Genomic DNA, 19,804 nt, shown 5'->3' with positions numbered 1-19,804 from the left:
AAAGATCCGAGCTTTCCATCAGTTGCCCCAACTTTTTATATCTTCACTCACAAAAACAATCAAGAAGTTTTCCTCCACAGGTGGGCCACGGTGCATAAAACGGCCGGACAGCTAAAACAATTTCTCTAGCCATCCATATATTTTGTACAGTGCATTTAACGTCTGAGGTGTAAACAGTGTGGCCCACCTAATGGAAAGCTGGGATATCGCAAACGTGTTACAGATTGCACGTGTGGTTGCCCATTGGAAAAGCACGGCTCCACGAGCATGTGGACTTTGGAAACTTGTAGCAAGCTATGCACTTCAAGATGCTCTTCTTTATATTAAGAAGAAGCAGCTGCTTTGGGAGCTTGAACAGGGAGACCTACCAAGTGTATGACTGCGATGGGATCGCTCCCTTCCCGCATTTTCGGAAGCCTCAATCCCATCCGTCGCGACGGATCTGATTCTCGCAACAGCATTGTTTCTCGCCTTGGACCGATCTCCTTACTGAAGTTTGGCTTCGGTTTCTTGGTGTGTCGAGGCGTTCATTCGTCGGGGATCCTTCGCAAAGTGCACTCTAAATTCAATGCAGTACAGAAGTAATCTTCACTGAAACTCTTTTTTTTTTTTTTTACATTTTCCTTTTTATTTCCGTTTTCTTTTTTCTAACTAACCTTGCTTTAGCTCCCCTGAGTGGAAGTAAGGGATGTAATTTTTTCGTGTGAAAAAGTAAGATCAGGCATGCTACATCTCATCCACCGTACACGTGGCGTGGTTTGATGGGTCCTGATGTCGATAAATCTAAAGATTTAAACAGGGCTCAGAGATCATGCTAATTGTCTGATCCCAACCATCCAGTTGGTGACCATGAAAAGAAAATGGTCAGCATACAAATTCAATGGGAATAATCAGATGATCTGGATCATTCCATCACAATGGGGCCCACAATCTGTATGGAACAAGTTGATGGGATGAGTTTTTTTGCCTTGGTGAGTTGCAGCTTTCCTGATATTACTGAGCCATGTTTTATAAAGTGGTAACTGTTAGGCCAATGGTTTTCTATATTAGATGGGTCAACTTGGGACTTGGCTGAGTCAACTCAGTTTGGTAACGAAGAGGGAAGAAGAAAAGAAAGAGAGAAAGGAAGATGAAAATGAGAGGGGAAAAAGAATGATAACTAAAGGTGGCATTTCATACCCGAACCAGTAGATCCGACCCGATCAGACCCAATCCGACCCGATTCGAATAGAACCAATGATCAGGATCAGTTAGGATCGGATAGCATAAGCCAGATCCGAAATATTTTCGGGTCGGATCCGGATAGGTCTTGTTCTGAACAGACTCCATCCGTATTCCGATCCGATTGGATCCAATTCGATCCGATTCAACCCGATCCGGAGATACATGTGTTTCATCCATTCCGTTCATCCATTTTACAAATCATTCCAGGGCTTTATACAAAAAAATGATAGTGATATAAATCTCAGTTGGACCACACCACAGGAAAACAATAATGATTGGATATCTACCATTATAATCCTCCTAAGGCCCACTATACTGTTTATTTGACATCTAATCTGTTGATTAAGTCATAAGGACCCAGATAAAGGGAAACAATAAATATCAGCTTGATCAAAAACTTTGATAGCCTCCAAAACGTTTTTAATGGTCAACGTTCATTCAAAACTATTTCCTATAATGTGGTCCACTTGAGATTTCGATATACCTCATTTTTTTTTATCTCATAAATAAAATAATCTATAAAAATACATGGAGGGCATGGATGAAACACATACATCATGGTGGGGCCCACAAAGCACCAACCATCAGCCAGTGGCCGGTGGCAAGGGGAGTAGCCAGTCTGTTTCTAGCAGAGGTAAGTAGAGGTGGGCATTTCATACCCAAACCGGTGGATCTGACCCGATCTGACCCGATCCGACCCAATTCGAACAGAACCGATGGTCAGGATCGGTTAGGATCGGGTAGCATAAGCCAGATCCGAAATATTTTCGAGTCGGATCCGGATAGGCCTTATTCCGAACCGACTCGATCCGTAATCCGATCCGATTGGATCCGATTCGATCTGATTCAACCCGATCCGAAGATGCATGTGTTTCATCCATTTCGTTTATCCATTTTACAGATCATTCGAGGGCTGTATACAGAAAAATGATATGGATATAAATCTCAGGTGGACCACACCATAGGAAAACAATAATGATTGGATATCCACCATTATAATCCTCCTAAGGCCCATTGTACTATTTATTTGACATCTAATCTGTTGATTAGGTCATAAGGACCCAGATAAAGGGAAACAATAAAATATCAGCTTGATCAAAAACTTTTATAGCCTCCAAAACATTTTTAATGGTCAACGTTCATTCAAAACTGTTTCCTATAATGTGGTCCCCTTGAGATTTTGATATGCCTCATTTTTTTATCTCATAAATAAAATGATCTATAAAAATAGATGGAGGGCATGGATGAAACACATACATCATGGTGGGGCCCACAGAGCACCGACCGTCAGCCAGTGGCCGGTGGCAAGGGGAGTAGCCAGTCCGTTTCTGGCAGAGGTAAGGGCTTCTAGCGCTCCTCGAGCTCCGAGTTGTAAGAACGGTTCAAAGGAGATCAAAGTGATATGGGCCCCATAGTAATGTATTTATTATATCTATACCATTCATATATTTTTAGAGAAAGTTATAGAGAATTATCCAAAAAATAAACAATATCCAAAGATCATCTGGACCACACCACAAATAACAACAAAGAATGATTTTCACCGTTAAACAATTTGTGTGGTCCACTTGATAGTTAGATCTGTCTTATTTTTCGTCTCAATCCTTAATAAGAGCTCGCCAAATGGATGGACGGTTTGGATATAACACATACCCCATAATCAGGCCCACAGAACTCATAGACATCGATAAAAAATTTCATTAGGCGGACGCTGTGCTTGCATGAACGGCAAGCTACTACCATTTCGTGCAGTGCACCGTGCACGTCAAAAGTTAAAATTCAGTAAAAACACATGTACATTAGATTGAAAGTCTTCCAGAGCCATGTGGGGCCCACCTTGATGTATGTATTTTATCTAAGCCGTTTATCCATTTTGAAATATTATTTTAGACCATGGGCACAAAAAGTTGGTATATTAAAGACTGAAGTGGACCACACCACATGAAACAGTTGAATTAAAGTTTATACGATCCGAATCGTACCCAACTTGATCCGACTCGGTTTCCCTGACCGAGTCGGACTCGGTTTGGGTCAGGCCAACCATGCATCGGATCTGTCTGAGTCCGGTGACCCGGATTGGATCTCAGGTCGAATCGGGTTCAAGTCAAGCATTTGGGATTTTGGGTCAGATCGGGTTGGACGTAATCCGATCCGATCCGGACCGATGCCCAGCTCTAGAGGAAAGGGCATCTAGCGCTCCTCGAGCTCCGAGTTGTACAAATGGTTCAAAGGAGATCAAAGTGATATGGGCCCCATAGTGATGTATTTATTATATCTACACTGTTCATATATTTTTAAAGAAAGTTATAGAGAATTATCTAAAAAATAAACAATATCCAAAGATCATCCAGACCACACTACAAATAACAGCAGAGAATGATTTTCACCGTTAAAAAATTTGTGTAGTCCACTTGATAATTAGATCTGTCTTATTTTTCGTCTCAAGCCTTAAGAAAAGTTCACCAAATGGATGGATGGTTTGGATATAACACATACCCCATAATCAGGCCCACAGAACTCACACACGTCAATAAAAAATTTCATTAGGCGGACGCTGTGCTCACGTGAATGGCAAGCTGCTGCCATTTCGTGCAGTGCACCGTGCGCATCAAAAGTTAAAGTTAAGTAAAAACACGCATACGTTAGATTGAAAGTCTTCCAGAACCATGTGGGGCCCACCTTGATGTATGTATTTCATCTAAGCCATTTATCCATTTTGAAATATTATTTTAGACCATGCGCACAAAAAGTTGGTATATTAAAGACTGAAGTGGACCACACCACATGAAACAGTTGAATTAAAGTTTATACGATCCGAATCATACCCAACCAGATCCGACTCAGTTTCCCTAACCGAGTCGGACTCGGTTCAAGTCAGGCCAACCATGCATCGGATCTGTCTGAATCCAATGACCCGGATTGGGTCTCGAGTCGGATCGGGTTCAGGTCAAGCAGTTGGGATTTCGGGTCGGATCGGGTTGGACGTAATCCATCTGATCTAGACCGATGCCCAGCTCTAATGATAACTAAGAACTGTTTTTTATTATTTATTTTATTATGTAAAAATTATCTTGACTCGACTTGCCTGGTCGACTCAGTGAATATCGGGTCAACCTAATCTGGCTGACTAACCGAGTCTCAAGCTAAGTCCTAGATTGAAAACTACATGAGTTAAGCTCAACCTACATTAATGCCATGTGTGGGACTCGCTGTGATATTTCATAACATCAAATCCATCCATCATATTTCAAACCATCGTGCTCTCGTTGGTGCCTAAAAACAAGGCCGATCCAAAACTCATTTGGACCACACCTTGTACAATCATGTCTCAAAGCTCTAAAATCACATGATGTGGCCCCACTCATGTTATCGTTGGTGCACAAAAAATCAGGCTGATTAAAAACTCAGTTGGACCACACCATGTAAAAGCATGCCCCAAGGGTCAAGACTCTAACATCACATGTTATTGAGGGACTGAGTTTTTGAGTGGCCTGATTTTGGGACGTCTATTCATCCTGGTTGTGCGCGTCTTCTGAATTAATTGGATGTAAGAAAGAACATGGTGGCCCCACTCACAATATGGCTTTTAACGGGCGCGGATTCGTGGATCCCCAGATCCACCGAGGTGGGTGGATACCCTGAGTGTGGGGCCACCTTGATGTATGTGCCTTACATCCACGCCATCCATCCGTTTTGAAAGCTCATTTTAGGGCATGATCCCAAAAATGAAGCAGATCCATTTCTTAGGCGGACCACACCATAGGAAACAGTGGTGATTGAATACCCACCATTAAAATTTTCTTGGGTGACACCGAAATGTTTGCTTACCATCCAACCTGTTTATAAGGCCACAGACCTGGATGAAGGAACCACACAAATATCAGCTTGATCCATGAAATCTTAGGCGCACGCAGAAGTTTTTATGGTCAACTACCACTGTTTCATGTGCTGTGATCCACCTGAGATTTGGATCAGCTTCATCTTGACACCCTAAAATTAGTTGTCGAAATGGATGGACAGCGTGGATGTAAGGTACATACACCACGGTGGGTCCCACAGTCAGGGATCCACCGAAGCCGCGCCCCCTTTTAATGGTGGGCATCTCCATCCAGATTGTATCGTATGGTGTGGACCACATGAGGTTTGTATTGGGCTTTTTCTTTTAGCAATAGGGAGAACACGATGAGGGGCAGAATGATGGATGGATTAGGTGTTATGCACGCATCACGGTCAACCCCACGCATTATATGGTTGGTTGAGATCCGGCTTCAACCATGATTAGGCTAGCTTGTGAGCACTTGTTCCCATGGCGCATGTTAGATCTTCTCTCTCTCTCTCTCTCTCTCTCTCTCTCTCTCTCTCTCTCTCTCTCTCTCTCTCTCTCTCTCTCTCTCTCTCTCTCTCTAGTTAAAAATGTGCATGCATTTGGAGCAGGGAAGACAGCGTCCGAGTTGTAGCAGCCCCAGAAGTAGCAGCCAAATCCCCGTACCCAGCCTGGTAGTAATGTACTCTCTCTTGGGTTGATCATCCATGTACACCGAAATCCCGTGTATGCACCTACTAAGCTGCTGACTGGTGCAGGGTCACATGGATTTTGGGGGCGATTCTATCAATGGTTCTACCATTTTGGAAGACAAAATTGATGGCATTTCTCAAGTTAGAAGGTAAAGACGGGCACACCCATTTATCCGTGTCAGCTGCACACCCTAACATTGTGTATATGACTACTGTAGTTAATAACTTTTAAAGTGTCAGGTGTTTTGTTCTAATCCTTGTGGTGTGAGGTTTCGGATGCGTAGATATGTTAGAAAAAGCAGTGGAAAATGTAGCTGAGGAAGTGGAGAAAGTGGCAGGGGCAGTAGAAAAGGCAATTGAAGAGGTGGAAGAAAAGCTTCCTGCAGATGGGAAGCTAAAGCAAGCGTTTGTTGCGGTTGAGAACGCAGTAAAGGAAGTAGAAAAGGATGCCGAAATAGCTGAAGAACTCATTCATAAGGTAGTTTACCAACTTGTTTACATCAGATCCAATCAAGGTGTGTGTCGACTTGATGACTGTTCGATGGTCGGGTACAGGACATTTCTTGAAATTGATTGGGCCCAGCATCAGATGGGCCATCATGGCTTACATGCATATGGTCAAGATTGCATGTTTGTTGAGTCCAGCCACACTGAGATTACAGTAGGCCTAGCTCGGTCTGGTCTGGCTTAGTTTGATAGATGATAGCAAGAACTTAGAAATTACTCAGAAACTGCACATATGGGTGGGATGCAGGTAATTCAAACTAAAGCATTTAAATTATGGGTCCCAGTCTAGATATCCCATGAACCAATAACTACACTTATTGGTTCAACACCCGAGTCTAGGATCCTTGCTCTTGCTCTGGTGGTAGACTCTCGGGAGTTTCAACACCCGGTCAAGGGTTCGAGTATCCATAGGTGGTGAAAGCCCACTACGGTGTGAGCGTGTGGGGGCATGTGCGCGTGTGTTAAATAATAATAATAATAACTACACTTATTTAATTATCTGACCATTGGATTGCTGGACATTTTATTGGACAGCTAAAAATTGAAAACATCCCATGGTCTTATTTCAACAAACAACGGTGCACCAATCAGAGGTTAGGATTGTTCAACGAAATCTAATTAAGGGCCTGTTCAAATCATAAGTTGCTTAAGATAAGTTACTTATGCCACAACTTATTTTAGTTTCTGCTTATTAAAAAGATAAGTATGTTTGGTAAACAACATATTTATCAGCTTCTCCTCTCTTTCTTCTCTCTTATGCCTGTCTTCAGCAACTTATAAACAGTAGAAAATCTTTATAATAGTAAAAAATTGAAGTGATTAAGTACTTTTAAGTAAAAAAAAGTTACTTATAACGCATCATAAACGAAACTTATTTGAAATAAATTACTTATCTACTTCCGTAAATGGAAAAAGTAACTTATTTGGTGGTATCCAAACAAGCCCCAAGTGACCCTGTGTGTTCCACAGTTTAGTCAGCTTAACTTGAGTTATTAAAAGCAACGTGTGTAATTTCTGAGTGCTTGCGTATCTGGTATACTCTGCCAGAGTATCAAGTAACTCCCCTTTTCCTATTACCTTCCTGCACAGGGTTATATGGTCCAGATCAGGTCCAAACGTGTAGCTCACTGATGCATGTGATTCCCTACATGGGGGGACCATGGTTTGGTGATCCATATTCCAAATCCTCGATGATGGAATACGGTATCTTCTAGATCTTAAGATCCTAACACTTTGATCATTGGACGATTTTCCTTCTAGTGTGGACCATGCCTGTATTTTCTCATAGGCCATTGATCAAAGGGTGTAGGAGCTTCCAAACTGGGAGATTCCTGAAGCATACAACATCCACTGCGGGACCCATCAGATCAATGGTTTGGATCACATAATTATAGTCTAACATGTGATGTGTGTTGATGATCAGGTGCCATGATCCATCCTATCATGTTATTCTATTATTATTTCTAATCATTGTTTAGGCTAACATATGCACATTAATGTAGTAAACAAGATAAGATATGACAACTAGGTGGATCCCAATTCATTGACTTTCGAGCAATAGACATGAAAGAGGAGATGCATTCTCTTTTCAGTATTTCTCAAAGTAGAGAAAACATGGGTACCCTGGCAGAAATTGAACTTTGGAAGCATGTAATCCTATCCCAACTGTCCAAATCATGGGCTGGAAGGATGAGTTGGGCCCACCAAATGGATGGTTAAGATGAACAATTTTCATGGTCCACATTCAACAAAAAGGAAAAAAAAAAAAGCCTATTTATCAAAAGATTAGAATCCCCACAGGACGGGGTCTATTAGATAATGAAAAGTGATATTGTAAATGGGTAAGGGTGATATGTTCATTTCCTAATGCAAAAATGCAGGTTGATGAAATGAAGGAAGAGGTGGAGAATCTTGTGGGGCCTTTACTCAACAAAGTAGAAGCTGCTGGATTTGTCAAAAAGGAAGCCTAGAAACAATTGGGTTGGTGTTGATCCTTACCATGTCTTTGGCATATCTCAAAATAAACAAAAAAAAATTAAAAAATAAAAAATAAATAAATAAATAAATTAAAGTCATCAGTGTAATAATCTTTGTTTTATTTACCCAAACATTTGTATGTACTTTTGTGAAGGCCGAGCCCTATTCGTTCCCTGTTCCGAATTTCGTTTGTAGACGTGGGCCCATGGTTGGTCTATCCAAGCAATTGATCTGACGCCCCCATCATGGATGGACCATTCCCAAAATATCTTTTCGATTGCTCAACTCTAACCTTCCAGTTGTAGGCATGAAAATACATGGTTAAAAAGAAATGGACAAACCATACCACATTGAATTGCAGGAAAGGCAAAAGATTCAATGACCCCAATCCTCCAATTTGGTGGATTTTGAAGGAATGGTCCATTCACAATAGGGACCATCATATCAATGGCTTGGCTAGACCAACCACGGGCCCCACATCTTCAAACTAAGTTCCGCTCAAAGTTCCCAGTTTGGGAGGAACTCAGCCTTTTGTAACATATTATAAGGTTGCAGATTATTATGAGATTAAATGAAGCCTTAGTTGAGAAATTTAGGCAAAAGATTATTTGAGTTCAAGCCTGTGACTCAGTGGTAGATAGCATGCTATTCTCCCTATTTCCAGGAATGGGCAGCATTGGAACTATGGATTAGTAAAAGACAATACCTGAATAGTTATGTTCGGTGATTGGGATCATTGAACATGTGGTAGACTGCAAGGATGGGGTGCACCGCAGGAGTTTCAGACAATTCTAACCATCTGGTCAATGTAGTCTTCCTAGGACTGGAAATGGCCAAAGCCCAGGCTGAGCAAATTGCAGATTTTGAATATACCCAACAAAATCCAATAATCGTGATTTGTAGGCGATTTTCTGTCCGGGTGCTAGCTCTCCAGATAACCATCCTTACCACCACACATGCACAGTGGGGACAGCATTTCATGGAGCTGCACAAAGATGTGGTTACTTCTCAGCATGGTAGCGCTGCTGCACATCAGAGTGTATAGAAGAAAGATCAGATCTAACACAATCTATGGCATACAACTCCACCATACTAGATGATGCATTGCTTAACAAAGACAAGGAAAGAAAAGACAGTTGCAGGCAAGCATCGAAGTGAGCAATAAGGAGTCATCACCACAACTCAAAAAAATAAGCCATATATAATACAGAAAGTTTATATACATGTATTATAATACAGAAAGTAAATATATATGTATTATACAAACACTAGGTTTGCCATGCTGACATGGAACATGGGTGTGAAATCCAAGCTCCATCAGGTCGGTCCCAACGATGTAGATATCCTCGGCCCAAAACGAGACCAGTCCACTCATCAGGACCCCAATGTTAGAAACAGGCAGATGGCTCGAAAAACTAGGGCAATTTTTTATACTAGTTATCCATCTGTTTCATAAAATGTAACCCAACCAACCTAATTTTTGGGCCAGCACATCCACACAATGAGTCCCCCTGATGAACAGCTTGGATCTCACACCCATATTTCATGTTAGCATGGCAAAGCTATACTAAATGGCTAACTTACCACATTCTAGGCTTCATCCAATTGTATGTCGTGCATCCTTAAGTGTCCATAACATTCACCACTTGAATCAAAGCACTGCAAGCAGACCCAGCAAATGTGTTTCCCACAATTGCACGCCATATGGTTACAACCATCTACCTTCTCAATGGTGTAGCCACAAATGGGACAGTTCTTCACATGATCCTTGCCCTTCCGCCACTCAGTCAGGGAAGCATCTGGATCTTCCTTGAACTCCCTATACCTCTCGCAAGAGACAGATGGATGGTATTCCAAATGGCACTTAGTGCATGTCTCCACAAAGCATGCGCCACAGGTAAATGGAGGTTGCTCAACCACCATATGGGGGTCCGCCACCCGATACACCGAAGGGCAGTCAGGTGATGGGCAGAACCTGTAAACACCACCGCTCGATGCCACAAATGCCCCCAACGATGCCCTGAAGAGCTCCTCCAACTTGTCACTGGACAACAGGCACCTCAAATCCACGAGCAAAATATGGCTCTTGCAACCCTCACAAGCACAGTGGAGTGGGAACCCGTCACGGTTTTTCATCGCAGACTCACACTGATCTACCAAGCACATATAGCAAAACCCATGCCCGCAGGCCTCAAGCCGGTAGCAATCCTCTACCTCACAAAAGCATATCGGACATGTGTCTTCTGCTTTTGACAGCTCAGAGGGCCCATGGCACGGAGATTGTGCCATCTTGAAAACTATCTCTTCTACCTTCTGCTTCAGTTCCTTGCTTCCTTGAATGGAAAGTACATGGCGGCGAGTGTCAAGCACAAAATCCGCCCCTGGCACCTTCTCCTTGAGCCCATGCAGATCAGCTCCAAATCTTCCAACCACCTCTTTCATCAAATTGGGTGGCAGATTGCTGCCTCGGAGATGGATTTTGAGTTGCTTGCTTTCATGAAGTTGCAACAAGGACTGCACCAACTTCTGCTCTGCTGTAGCGACCTCCTTTGGGGGACCAAAGACTCGGATGTTCAGGTTCTGCTTATCATGCAGGATATATGTCCCCGTCTCTCGTTCCAGCCTCTTCATGAGACCAATGCCTTCTGGGGAGAATAGCAGCTGTAGTACATTTGGAGTGAGGTTAGCATGAGTTATGGTCTTCCCTTTCATTAACTGCTCTAACGGCTTTCTTACTTCTGCCATGGTTTTCGTCGCATTCGAAGATATTTTGACCCGATAAGAGCCATTGTTGGTCCTGTCCAGATTATAGGACAACCCTGCACAATCAGAAGCCATCCACATATTGTCAAGACTTGACTGTTTTTACTTCATGAAATCCAATAGCTATTCTCTGTTTTCCAATGAAGCCAGACCAAACATAACGAGAAGTGATTTTCTATCTAAAACTTTTTCAAAACATATGAATCTCTACACATGGAAGTAACCTATGATGTACATAATGTGAGTAGCTTCTGGACACTTTTCTCCTGTAATTAGTCATGGGCAGGAAAAAAAATTCAGTTCTTTCATCCATGTATCCCTTCAACCTAAGGGCATCATTGTCCTTCCAACAACTTCCTAGGAGCAGCCCGCATCCACTTCATCTCTTCTTTGTGTGTGGCCCACAAGTAAGATCGTAGTGTCAAGGAGCCAGTGCAACAAGGGTTCAGTGGGGTCCATTGTGATGAATCTGCAACATCCGCACTGTACCTCTGTTGCGCCGGCTCAGTTAGGATGCCAGCCTAAAAAACAAGGCAGATCTAAAGCTCAAGTGGGTCACGGCACTGGAAGAAGTGGCATGGGTCACCCACTGTCAAAACCCTACTTCCTTTTTCTCTCTGTGTGTAGCCGCACCCTTTCCCTCATTCTCTCTCCATTTTTCTTTCTTCCCTACTCTCTACATGTGCCTTGCACGTACCATACCCTCTAGCAGTTAGAGGGATCATCGGCAAGGTTCAAGATATTGGGATGGATTGTAAAATATCAAGAATGCATCACAATAAATCCATCCAGCGATATGATATAAATGTTCACTTCCGATATGGACAGCATCAAAATAAGTCAGTTTGTATTGTTGCTACATTCAGATACAAACACCCAGTGTCAGAATGTATCATGAACCATTGCTCCCCAGATACTTCTAATGGAATTCAATATCAAATAAAGGTCAATGATATCGGAATATATTGCAACTATCAGACACATTTCAGGATAAATTCATATGTCAAAATCATACTTCAGACAAAATTTCGAACCATGATTACAAGATCTTGATGCATCAGTACATAAAGTGTCCTGACATGCTCATTCTGTGCAAGTGGGCCCATGATTTGGTGATACATACTGTTGCTCAGACGGGCCCCAAAGTGGATGGGATGTTCAAAAAAGTATCTAGGTTAGAAAGCACCTATCCGTCCAACCTTTGATCATTATACACAATTGTTGTCGTATGTGCCTTTAACCATCTATTGTACTCCATAAGCCATGAGCCAAGGTAAGAATCTTCCTGTCTGGAAAATATTTGGACATTCCCCATCCATGGTGGGGCTCATCGGATCAATGGCTTGGACCACCAAATCCATCGACAACACCTGTATTGACTAGTAGCATTAGGACCAAATAGTTGCCCTGGGCAGTATAGATAGAATAACAGTGACAACTTTAAAAGGTGGCAGTCCTCACAAATTTTAGTCGTGCAAAGACCATAGATCCCCATTGACAGGAAGCAAGAGCCCCGACCCAGAAAAGTGATGGCTCCGGACTCGTCTTCAGCAGCAACAGGGGCCCATAGTCCACAATAACTAAAATTAGCAAGGACTGAAATGGACTCAGAAAAATAAACACTACCATTTTCTGCAACCAGGAACAAGACTAAATTGAAAGACATTAATGAAAGAAAATGAAAGGGAAAAGAATCCCCTTTAACCAAGAAAAGACGTGTGCCAAGTGACTCACGCCATTCATCTGCTATTCTTTTGATTTATTTTTATTTTTTCTTCTCCTTCATTTTGGTCTATTTTTCTGTACTGATTGTGGTGTGATGATCCCTCATCATCACCCATTTTGTCTTATTTTCTTCAATAAAATTTGTATTGCCTTCCGAGAGAGAGAGAGAGAGAGAGAGAGAGAGAGAGAGAACTGTACCTTTCCGACGATTGAAGCTATCGAACAAAATATCCAGTTCTTTCTTAATGACATGGTAGACGGGAGTAGGGCAAGATACAAAGCTGTGAAATATCTGCTCGCACTGTATCTTCTGCCATGGAAGACAACCAGGAAGCACTTTCCCTTCTAGGTGTTGAAAAGCCTTCGCTGCCTCCAGATGCAGACTCCCATCGAAACTGATCAATGCTTTCATTGAATAATCCTTTGGGTCAGGGGGAAACACCTGGACCCTACAATGATTCTGAGGGCAATTCTTGCTAGGCATAAAAGGAGCGATTTCTCTAAGAAGCGCATCCTCACAGGCAATGCCCGAGGGCTGATTGACAGCTTCACCTCTTAGAAGGAAAACATCTATGATTCTCCTATTTGTAGCATTTCTCAAAGCATCTGATATTTCTTGTTCTGTAATTTCTCGACCCAGTCTACATATGACAAAACAATCTTCATATTTCTTGCTAATCTCACACCGAACAAACCGTCCTCCAATCACCATGGTTGAGCACTCCTTAAGAATAAGAGTAACATCCTGCCTCGCACATCTGACCACCGCAACTCCCTTACTATGCCTGCGTGGCCAACTAACCTTGGCCCTTACTGCAGGAAATGGGAGCGTTTTGTCGTCACACCCAAAGGAGGCCCATGAAGGGAACACCTTCAACAAAGAACCATGCAATTCTATGCCATTCAGCTTAACTGCAGCTTCGGCAGATTCAGGAGCAAGGAATGTTATCTTTCCCCACCTTTCTGAGTCACCACTCTGTCCCATGCCTGCATACTTGTGGAAATTAGCTATGCCCGAGGCACTTTTACCAAAAAGCATTAGAAGTTCCTTGTTTTCAAGCAGGTTTGCATTTGAATGGAAAACTTCAACGGTTAGATATCTCTTCTCCAGTTCCAAATGCTTGATGTCAGCACCAGCACCGAATAGCGCCACAGGCGGAGAGAAATTAGGTCCCCCACGAAATAGGCATTTCTCAATGCATTCATCCCTTAGCCATTCTTTCTCATGCTCCAAGGCCTCATTTACAATACTAGAAACCTCTGGCATGTCTTTCGATGAGGCAAATAAGTGAACCTCTCGCTTGTTAAAGTCAAGATCAATACCGATTCGACAGTCCATGCAATCTGTCTGAATGCGTGAAATTAGACGATGCAAACTGTTGTTTGATTTACCACAGAACCTTCTCAAGAGATTGCCACCGACTCCAGTAATCACATTCATCTGCATCTTTCGGCTATCCAACTGTGCGACATCAAAGGGAAGAGGAGGCTGAAGTGTAAGCAAACATTCATAGTCAATACCAGTTACACAAACCAAATACTGCTTTGAAATTGAGAGAAGCTCGCCGAAAACTACCCAACTCGGGTTATGACCATATATTAGCAACGAACACGATGGATGGAGTTGTACATGCTGTCCCGTCAGAGCCACCTCATAACCAAGTCGACTGTAACCAGAATACACAGCTACATTTTCTGCAGAGGATGAAATTATAACCTTCTTCAACAATTTATCATACACGGTAGGAACATGTTGGTTCCACTTCCAGTGACTCGGAACAATTATCTGGAGTTCATGTTGAAGACAGTGTTCTAATTCGAGAATAGTGTCCTTGCATCTCCGCATGGATTTTGCATTGATGCTGTTCTTCCAACACCATTTGTTTTTACTCTCTTGGGGCTCATCATCCCATTCCTTGTAAACAGAAAGCAGCGTGAAAAGGTCACCATCACGGTGGCAGAACTGTACCTTAAGGCAGTCCGATTTAGATTTCTCCTCATCATTACCGACTCTGCAAAATATACTACTGGCATTTGCCATAACAGCAGCCAGAACAAGACCCTCTCTGCCCAACCGATAATGAAGGCTTTCAAGAATAATTTTTCCAAGCCGAGGTTCAACACCCAGTCTGACCAAGGGGCGGCCAATATCAGTTAGTTCCAAAATACCGTTTTTGTAAATAACAGCACCCAACTGAATTAGATTCCTGATTGCCATATTGATTGCCTCTGGGCTAGGTGCATCAACAAAATCAAAATCTCTTACATCCTCGATTCCCAAAGAAAGAATCCTCAGAACAGCAATGCCAAGGTGAACTCTACGAATTTCAGGTTCCAGGTAGCACAGCATTGATTGAAAATCGCATTCTGAATACAGTCTGTAACATTTGCCTGGCCCCGTTCGTCCAGCCCGGCCAGCCCGTTGACAAGCGGAACTTTGGCTGATTCTGGAAACTCTAAGAACATTCATACCAGTGCTAGGTTCAAACCTACTCTCCTTAACCATGCCCGAGTCAACCACATACTTGATATCCGGAATCGTCAGAGATGTCTCCGCTAAATTCGTGGCAAAAATAACTTTCCGCTTTCCCTGATAGTTCTGAAAGGCACGTCTCTGTTCTTCACAAGAGAGTTTTCCATGCAATGGCAGAGCAACTGCAGAAGGGGTCTGAAATTTTTCACAAGCCCATTCTACTTCCGACTGAGAAGTCAGGAATACCAGAATTGCCCCATCTTCCTCCGTTCTGTGAATCTCAGCCACCATCTTCACCACATCAGAAACATATGAAGGGCAACTGCCAAGTTTATTTTCTGTAATGGCAGCCCACGAGCTCCCAGCATATGCATTTGGAACATACTCAACGTCGACAGTGAAGTTTCGTCCCTTCACGAGAAAAGTGCCACAACCAAAGAAATAGTCTGAAAGCTGGCTCGCATCTGCTGTTGCAGACATTATAATAAGCCTTAAATCAAGCCTCTGAAGCAATAACTTCTTTACCAAGGCCAACAGGAGATCAGTGTTCAAGCTTCTTTCATGAGCTTCATCTACAATGATGTATGAAATGCTATCCAAATTCGTACCATTCATGAAATGTTGCAGGAGACAATGGTCCGTCATAAATATTACCTTGGAATCGAGTCTCTGAACAGATGAGTATGACCCAAAATAACTCACGGAATTAGCTGCATAACAACCATTGCTTTCCTCCCTAATTCTTTGTGCCAATGACATGACAGCAATTTTGCGGGGCTGCGTACATATGATTGACCCACTTGTGGCAAGACTTGAATCGGCAAGAAATTGAACCAACTGAGTACTCTTTCCACAACCTGTCTCCCCAATCAAGATCATTACCTGCATGAGTCATATTAGAAGGAAAGATTAAAGGCTGGCCTCCAGAACGGCAAAGCTGCTGCAGATCATTACTGCATGTCGGAAAATTCAAAATCAAGCTTGAAAACTTGCAAATTATGAAGACATGCATAGACAAGTGAGGAATTCCCCAATACCCTTCCAGAGTTTCACAATCCACACCCATGCAAACAGCAACTATACAGGTCGGCACCTCAATATACATGAACCTCAATACATGCATCTACAGTGGAGCCCACAATTTTGAAATTTTATGTTGAGTTACATGCATGCCATATGTACAGTGGCTGTATGCATACAAATAGACCACCATGCTATGCCAGAATATCAAATAGCTCCTCTAATCAAATAGACCAGGTAGAATTTAAAAATAAAAATAAAAATAAATAAAAAGAAGAAGAAGAAGAAGAAGAAGAAGAAGAAGAGAGAGAGAGAGAGAGAGAGAGAGAGAGAGAGAGAGAGAGTCCTTCACATTCAAAACATCTGTCCTCTAAATTCCCGGGCTATGAAGCAAACAACACACTCAAGAACATAAGAAATAAAGTTCCATAACAGATGTTCAAACGTCATTGCAGGATGCATGGTCAATCAAAATCAAATGAACACTAGTATCCAGGGAAATGGATCATCAAAAAACTGACAGATGTAAGACAACATGCCAGACATCCGTACACATCGATGTATGCTGAAGCTCGGATGGGTAAGGCACAAAGATTCAAACACAGTGAACTACATACACCTATTAACATTGAATGTAAGACTTGAACATCACAACATATTAGTATGATACTTTGAAGAAACTGACATGTCCAAAAAAAATCCCAGAGGCAAACTTTCCCAGAACAACTAAAACAAAGGACAGCTAAAGATTTGAGAGGGCATATTGGTATTTCTACGTGTTGTTGTGGATAGTAAGAGGTTCACCCATTTCACCATCGGGATAACTTTGAGTCGAACTCAAAGGCATACCAATGTCATTTGGGGGAAGAAATGAACCCCTCAGCTGTGGTTACCTAAAATAGTGCACGCCCCAAATAGGTATTGGAGAAAGCAGAACTACATTGCCTTTATGGGGTTTGGTTCCATTTGAATTAAATGAATTATAATTTGTATCATGATAAATGTCAACAACCTTGCTGAGAAGTAAACAATTATAATCAATCTGGTATATTAGCATTCCCAAATTATCATAATGTATAGCAGAGTAGGAAATATAAGGTGAATTTAAGGGCCATCTCATTTCAGTTCATCATAATTAGGTATTAGAAATCATGAATGTTGGTTATCAAGATTAGCTTTAATCCTTACTAAAATAAGAAATATGATCTCTAACACATAATTAAGATTAACTAAAATGAGATTAACTCATTTTTAAGTGGCACCTAAACAGACCGGAAGGATTGCCTAGAAAACCAGTTTGGAAAATTGCTCTAAAATAAGCCAGCTACTTGAAAGAGTCGAACTCTTCCTTATTCAATGGGAATGATTTGGTAGAGCTGATACAGTTACTCCATTGCAGGGGAGGAACCGTCCTCAATGGCATTCATACCAACTAGGCATACATGGACAAGATCAGAATCATTCATTCAGTAGGTCCAATGGTGAATGGTTAATATTAAAAAAATTTGAAAAAAAAAAAAAAAAACTGCCTAGAGGATCATGAACCTATAATCAGTGGCATACAAATGGTCACCAAAAGAAAACCCTGTGTGTGTGTGTAAGGTTTTGGTTAGTGGCCAATCAAATGGAATAGTCCACGGGATGCACGGTTCAGATCATACACAAGTCGCATGTAAAATACATGATATGGAGGCATGAATTCCATGACTCGGGAAGCATTGGGTCTTTTCCCATGATACAGGCAGACCCAAGGAGGCCCACCAAATCAACGGTGATTTGATCACCTACTCAAGCGCAACAAGTACAACCCAAGGAACTCCATGAAGTGATTTTTTTTCCAAAAAAGCCCACCGACCCACCCACACCACAAAGGCACTCGATCCCATGATCTGTATTCAAACAGAGCCTGTTTACCACTGATCTACGGAGCCGGACCCACTCCATGAAGAGAATAGATAGAAAGTCCCCCTCTATAAGTAACTACTCCAGAATCAAATGACAGTTCTTTCTCTTCAAAATATCAAATTGATATGATATGAACCATACCTGCCGGCAATGTATCTGCCGTAGGATCTCCTGCCGATAGCTGTAAATTGGGAGGCCCTCGTCGAGCCTCCGGCACTCCCGAGCCATTACATGATGAATCCGTTCCCAGTCCAAATCACCCCCAAACCCGAAAACCTCCAACTCTTCTTCCTCCCACCTAGTTCCATCGAGCTGCACCAGGATACAGTACATCGCGGCCTTGAATTCCTCTAATCTCTTCTCAATCTGCTCCCTCTCGGCTACCAACCCCCGCTTCTTCTGCTGGCGGCTAGTGAATACCTCCACATGGTTCAGGTTCCGCAGAGCCGTCGAAATTTGTATAATCTCTTCCGTCAGCCGTTCGATCTTCTTCCGCCACCGGTGTACTGACTCGCTTTCCAGAAGGTCGCGGGCTCGGGCGGCGAATAGCTCCTTGAGGCGGGAGGCGAGTTCGTCGCTGTCGGAGGGGACGGATAGCATTGATCGGACGGTGGGGGTTAGGTGGTGGGACCCGTCGAGGCAGCGGGCCCAGAAGAAGGCAACGGCATCCAAGGCGTCGTGCCATTGCCGAAAAAAGAGACGGGCAGCGACGGGGCCGGATGGGAGGAAGACGGAGTGATCGGGAAGGGAAGGGCAGCCGGAGATAAGGGTATCCAAGTCGGATTTGGAGAAAGACCGGAGGCCGGAGTGGAGTTCGACGGCGAAGTTGGGACGGGTGGGAATCCAGAGCTGTCTCCTCATCTTTTGCTTTACTCCTTCCATGTCCTCTTCATAGAATTTTGAAATGAAAGAAGAATAAAATAGACTTTTGGGATAAAAAGGGAGGGAGAAGAAGAACAGTCGCAGACTTGCAGTTGTTAGAAGTCTTTGTAGTATTGGAAAGATGCAATGCCGCGCTCGGCATGTTTAATGCCGTTACCTCCTCAACCGTACACGTGGCACAGTATGTGCCGACGCAGATTGCGTCCTACCCCGCCCGTCCCTAGCCCCGAACGGGCAGGTCTGTGGGTGGGCCCACCGTGATGTATCTGTACATCCAAGCCGTCAATCCCTTTTCTCAGATTAGTTTTCGGCATTAAAAAAAATGCGACAGATCCAACGATCAAGTGGACCACACCAAATAATAAGCTTAGTTGCGTTAAAATGCACAAATCATTAAATGTCAGTTCCATTAAATGCTAGAGCTATCTGTGGTGTGGTCCATTTGATCGTTGGATATGCCTCATTTTTTATTTGATTTCTTAAAATAATCTGAGAAAAGGGATAGACGGCTTGGATGTACAGATACATCACGGTGGGCCCGCCCGCAGACCTGCCCGTTCGGAGCTAGGGACGGGCGGGGTAGTACGCAATCCCTGTCCCGTATATACAGACGTACTCGGACGCGGATTTCCTGCCTGCCAAAACCTTCCACAGGAAGTTAAATGGGAGGCGGGATCCACGGTGACGTCTATGAAAAATACCCGTCCATCCATTTTTCGACCTCATTTCATTTCATGACATGCTACAAATAAGAAGGTTACTCAACCTTCTTATTATGAAACAGTGGGGAAAGGAATTCCCACCGTTGAGACC

General features: G+C 42.9%; 2 protein-coding genes across 3 annotated transcripts; one reads left to right on the top strand and one right to left on the bottom strand.

The window, feature by feature from the left end:
- Positions 1 to 341: 341 nt before the first annotated feature.
- On the top strand, positions 342 to 8,835 carry LOC131234561 (uncharacterized). 2 transcript variants are annotated; one of them, XM_058231500.1, is made up of 5 exons: positions 342 to 581; positions 5,659 to 5,721; positions 5,806 to 5,888; positions 6,024 to 6,217; positions 8,127 to 8,835. In XM_058231500.1, the coding sequence occupies exons 1-5, from the start codon at positions 376 to 378 to the stop codon at positions 8,214 to 8,216; spliced, it is 636 nt and encodes a 211-aa protein (XP_058087483.1). In that variant the 5' UTR covers positions 342 to 375; the 3' UTR covers positions 8,217 to 8,835. The 2 variants fall into 2 exon arrangements, with proteins under 2 accessions (XP_058087483.1, XP_058087488.1); XM_058231505.1 differs by lacking the exon at positions 342 to 581 and adding an exon at positions 5,338 to 5,539.
- Positions 8,836 to 9,378: 543 nt separating this feature from the next.
- Positions 9,379 to 19,087, bottom strand: LOC131234553 (ATP-dependent RNA helicase DEAH11, chloroplastic-like). Its single transcript, XM_058231493.1, has 3 exons — positions 18,251 to 19,087; positions 12,910 to 16,066; positions 9,379 to 11,042 (listed from the first exon to the last, which is right to left on the bottom strand). The coding sequence occupies exons 1-3, from the start codon at positions 18,989 to 18,991 to the stop codon at positions 9,814 to 9,816; spliced, it is 5,127 nt and encodes a 1,708-aa protein (XP_058087476.1). The 5' UTR covers positions 18,992 to 19,087; the 3' UTR covers positions 9,379 to 9,813.
- Between the last annotated feature and the right edge of the window lie 717 nt (positions 19,088 to 19,804).

Source organism: Magnolia sinica, chromosome 2 (assembly GCF_029962835.1).
Source record: "Magnolia sinica isolate HGM2019 chromosome 2, MsV1, whole genome shotgun sequence".
In the NCBI taxonomy this organism is placed as follows: domain Eukaryota; kingdom Viridiplantae; phylum Streptophyta; class Magnoliopsida; order Magnoliales; family Magnoliaceae; genus Magnolia; species Magnolia sinica.
This window is presented reverse-complemented; position numbering and strand designations above follow the sequence as displayed.

What these genes read in the sequence shown, in the direction of transcription:
- LOC131234561 (XM_058231500.1), top strand. Translation starts at nt 376, where the DNA reads ATGACTGCGATGGGATCGCTCCCTTCCCGCATTTTCGGAAGCCTCAAT. An exon ending in AAATTCAATGCAGTACAGAA is followed by an intron (nt 582 to 5,658) that starts GTAATCTTCACT and finishes CATTTGGAGCAG; the next exon opens with GGAAGACAGCGTCCGAGTTG. An exon ending in GGCATTTCTCAAGTTAGAAG is followed by an intron (nt 5,889 to 6,023) that starts GTAAAGACGGGC and finishes TCGGATGCGTAG; the next exon opens with ATATGTTAGAAAAAGCAGTG.
- LOC131234553 (XM_058231493.1), bottom strand. Translation starts at nt 18,991, where the DNA reads ATGGAAGGAGTAAAGCAAAAGATGAGGAGACAGCTCTGGATTCCCACC. An exon ending in GGCAGATACATTGCCGGCAG is followed by an intron (nt 16,067 to 18,250) that starts GTATGGTTCATA and finishes TGACTCATGCAG; the next exon opens with GTAATGATCTTGATTGGGGA. An exon ending in TAGCTTCAATCGTCGGAAAG is followed by an intron (nt 11,043 to 12,909) that starts GTACAGTTCTCT and finishes CTGATTGTGCAG; the next exon opens with GGTTGTCCTATAATCTGGAC.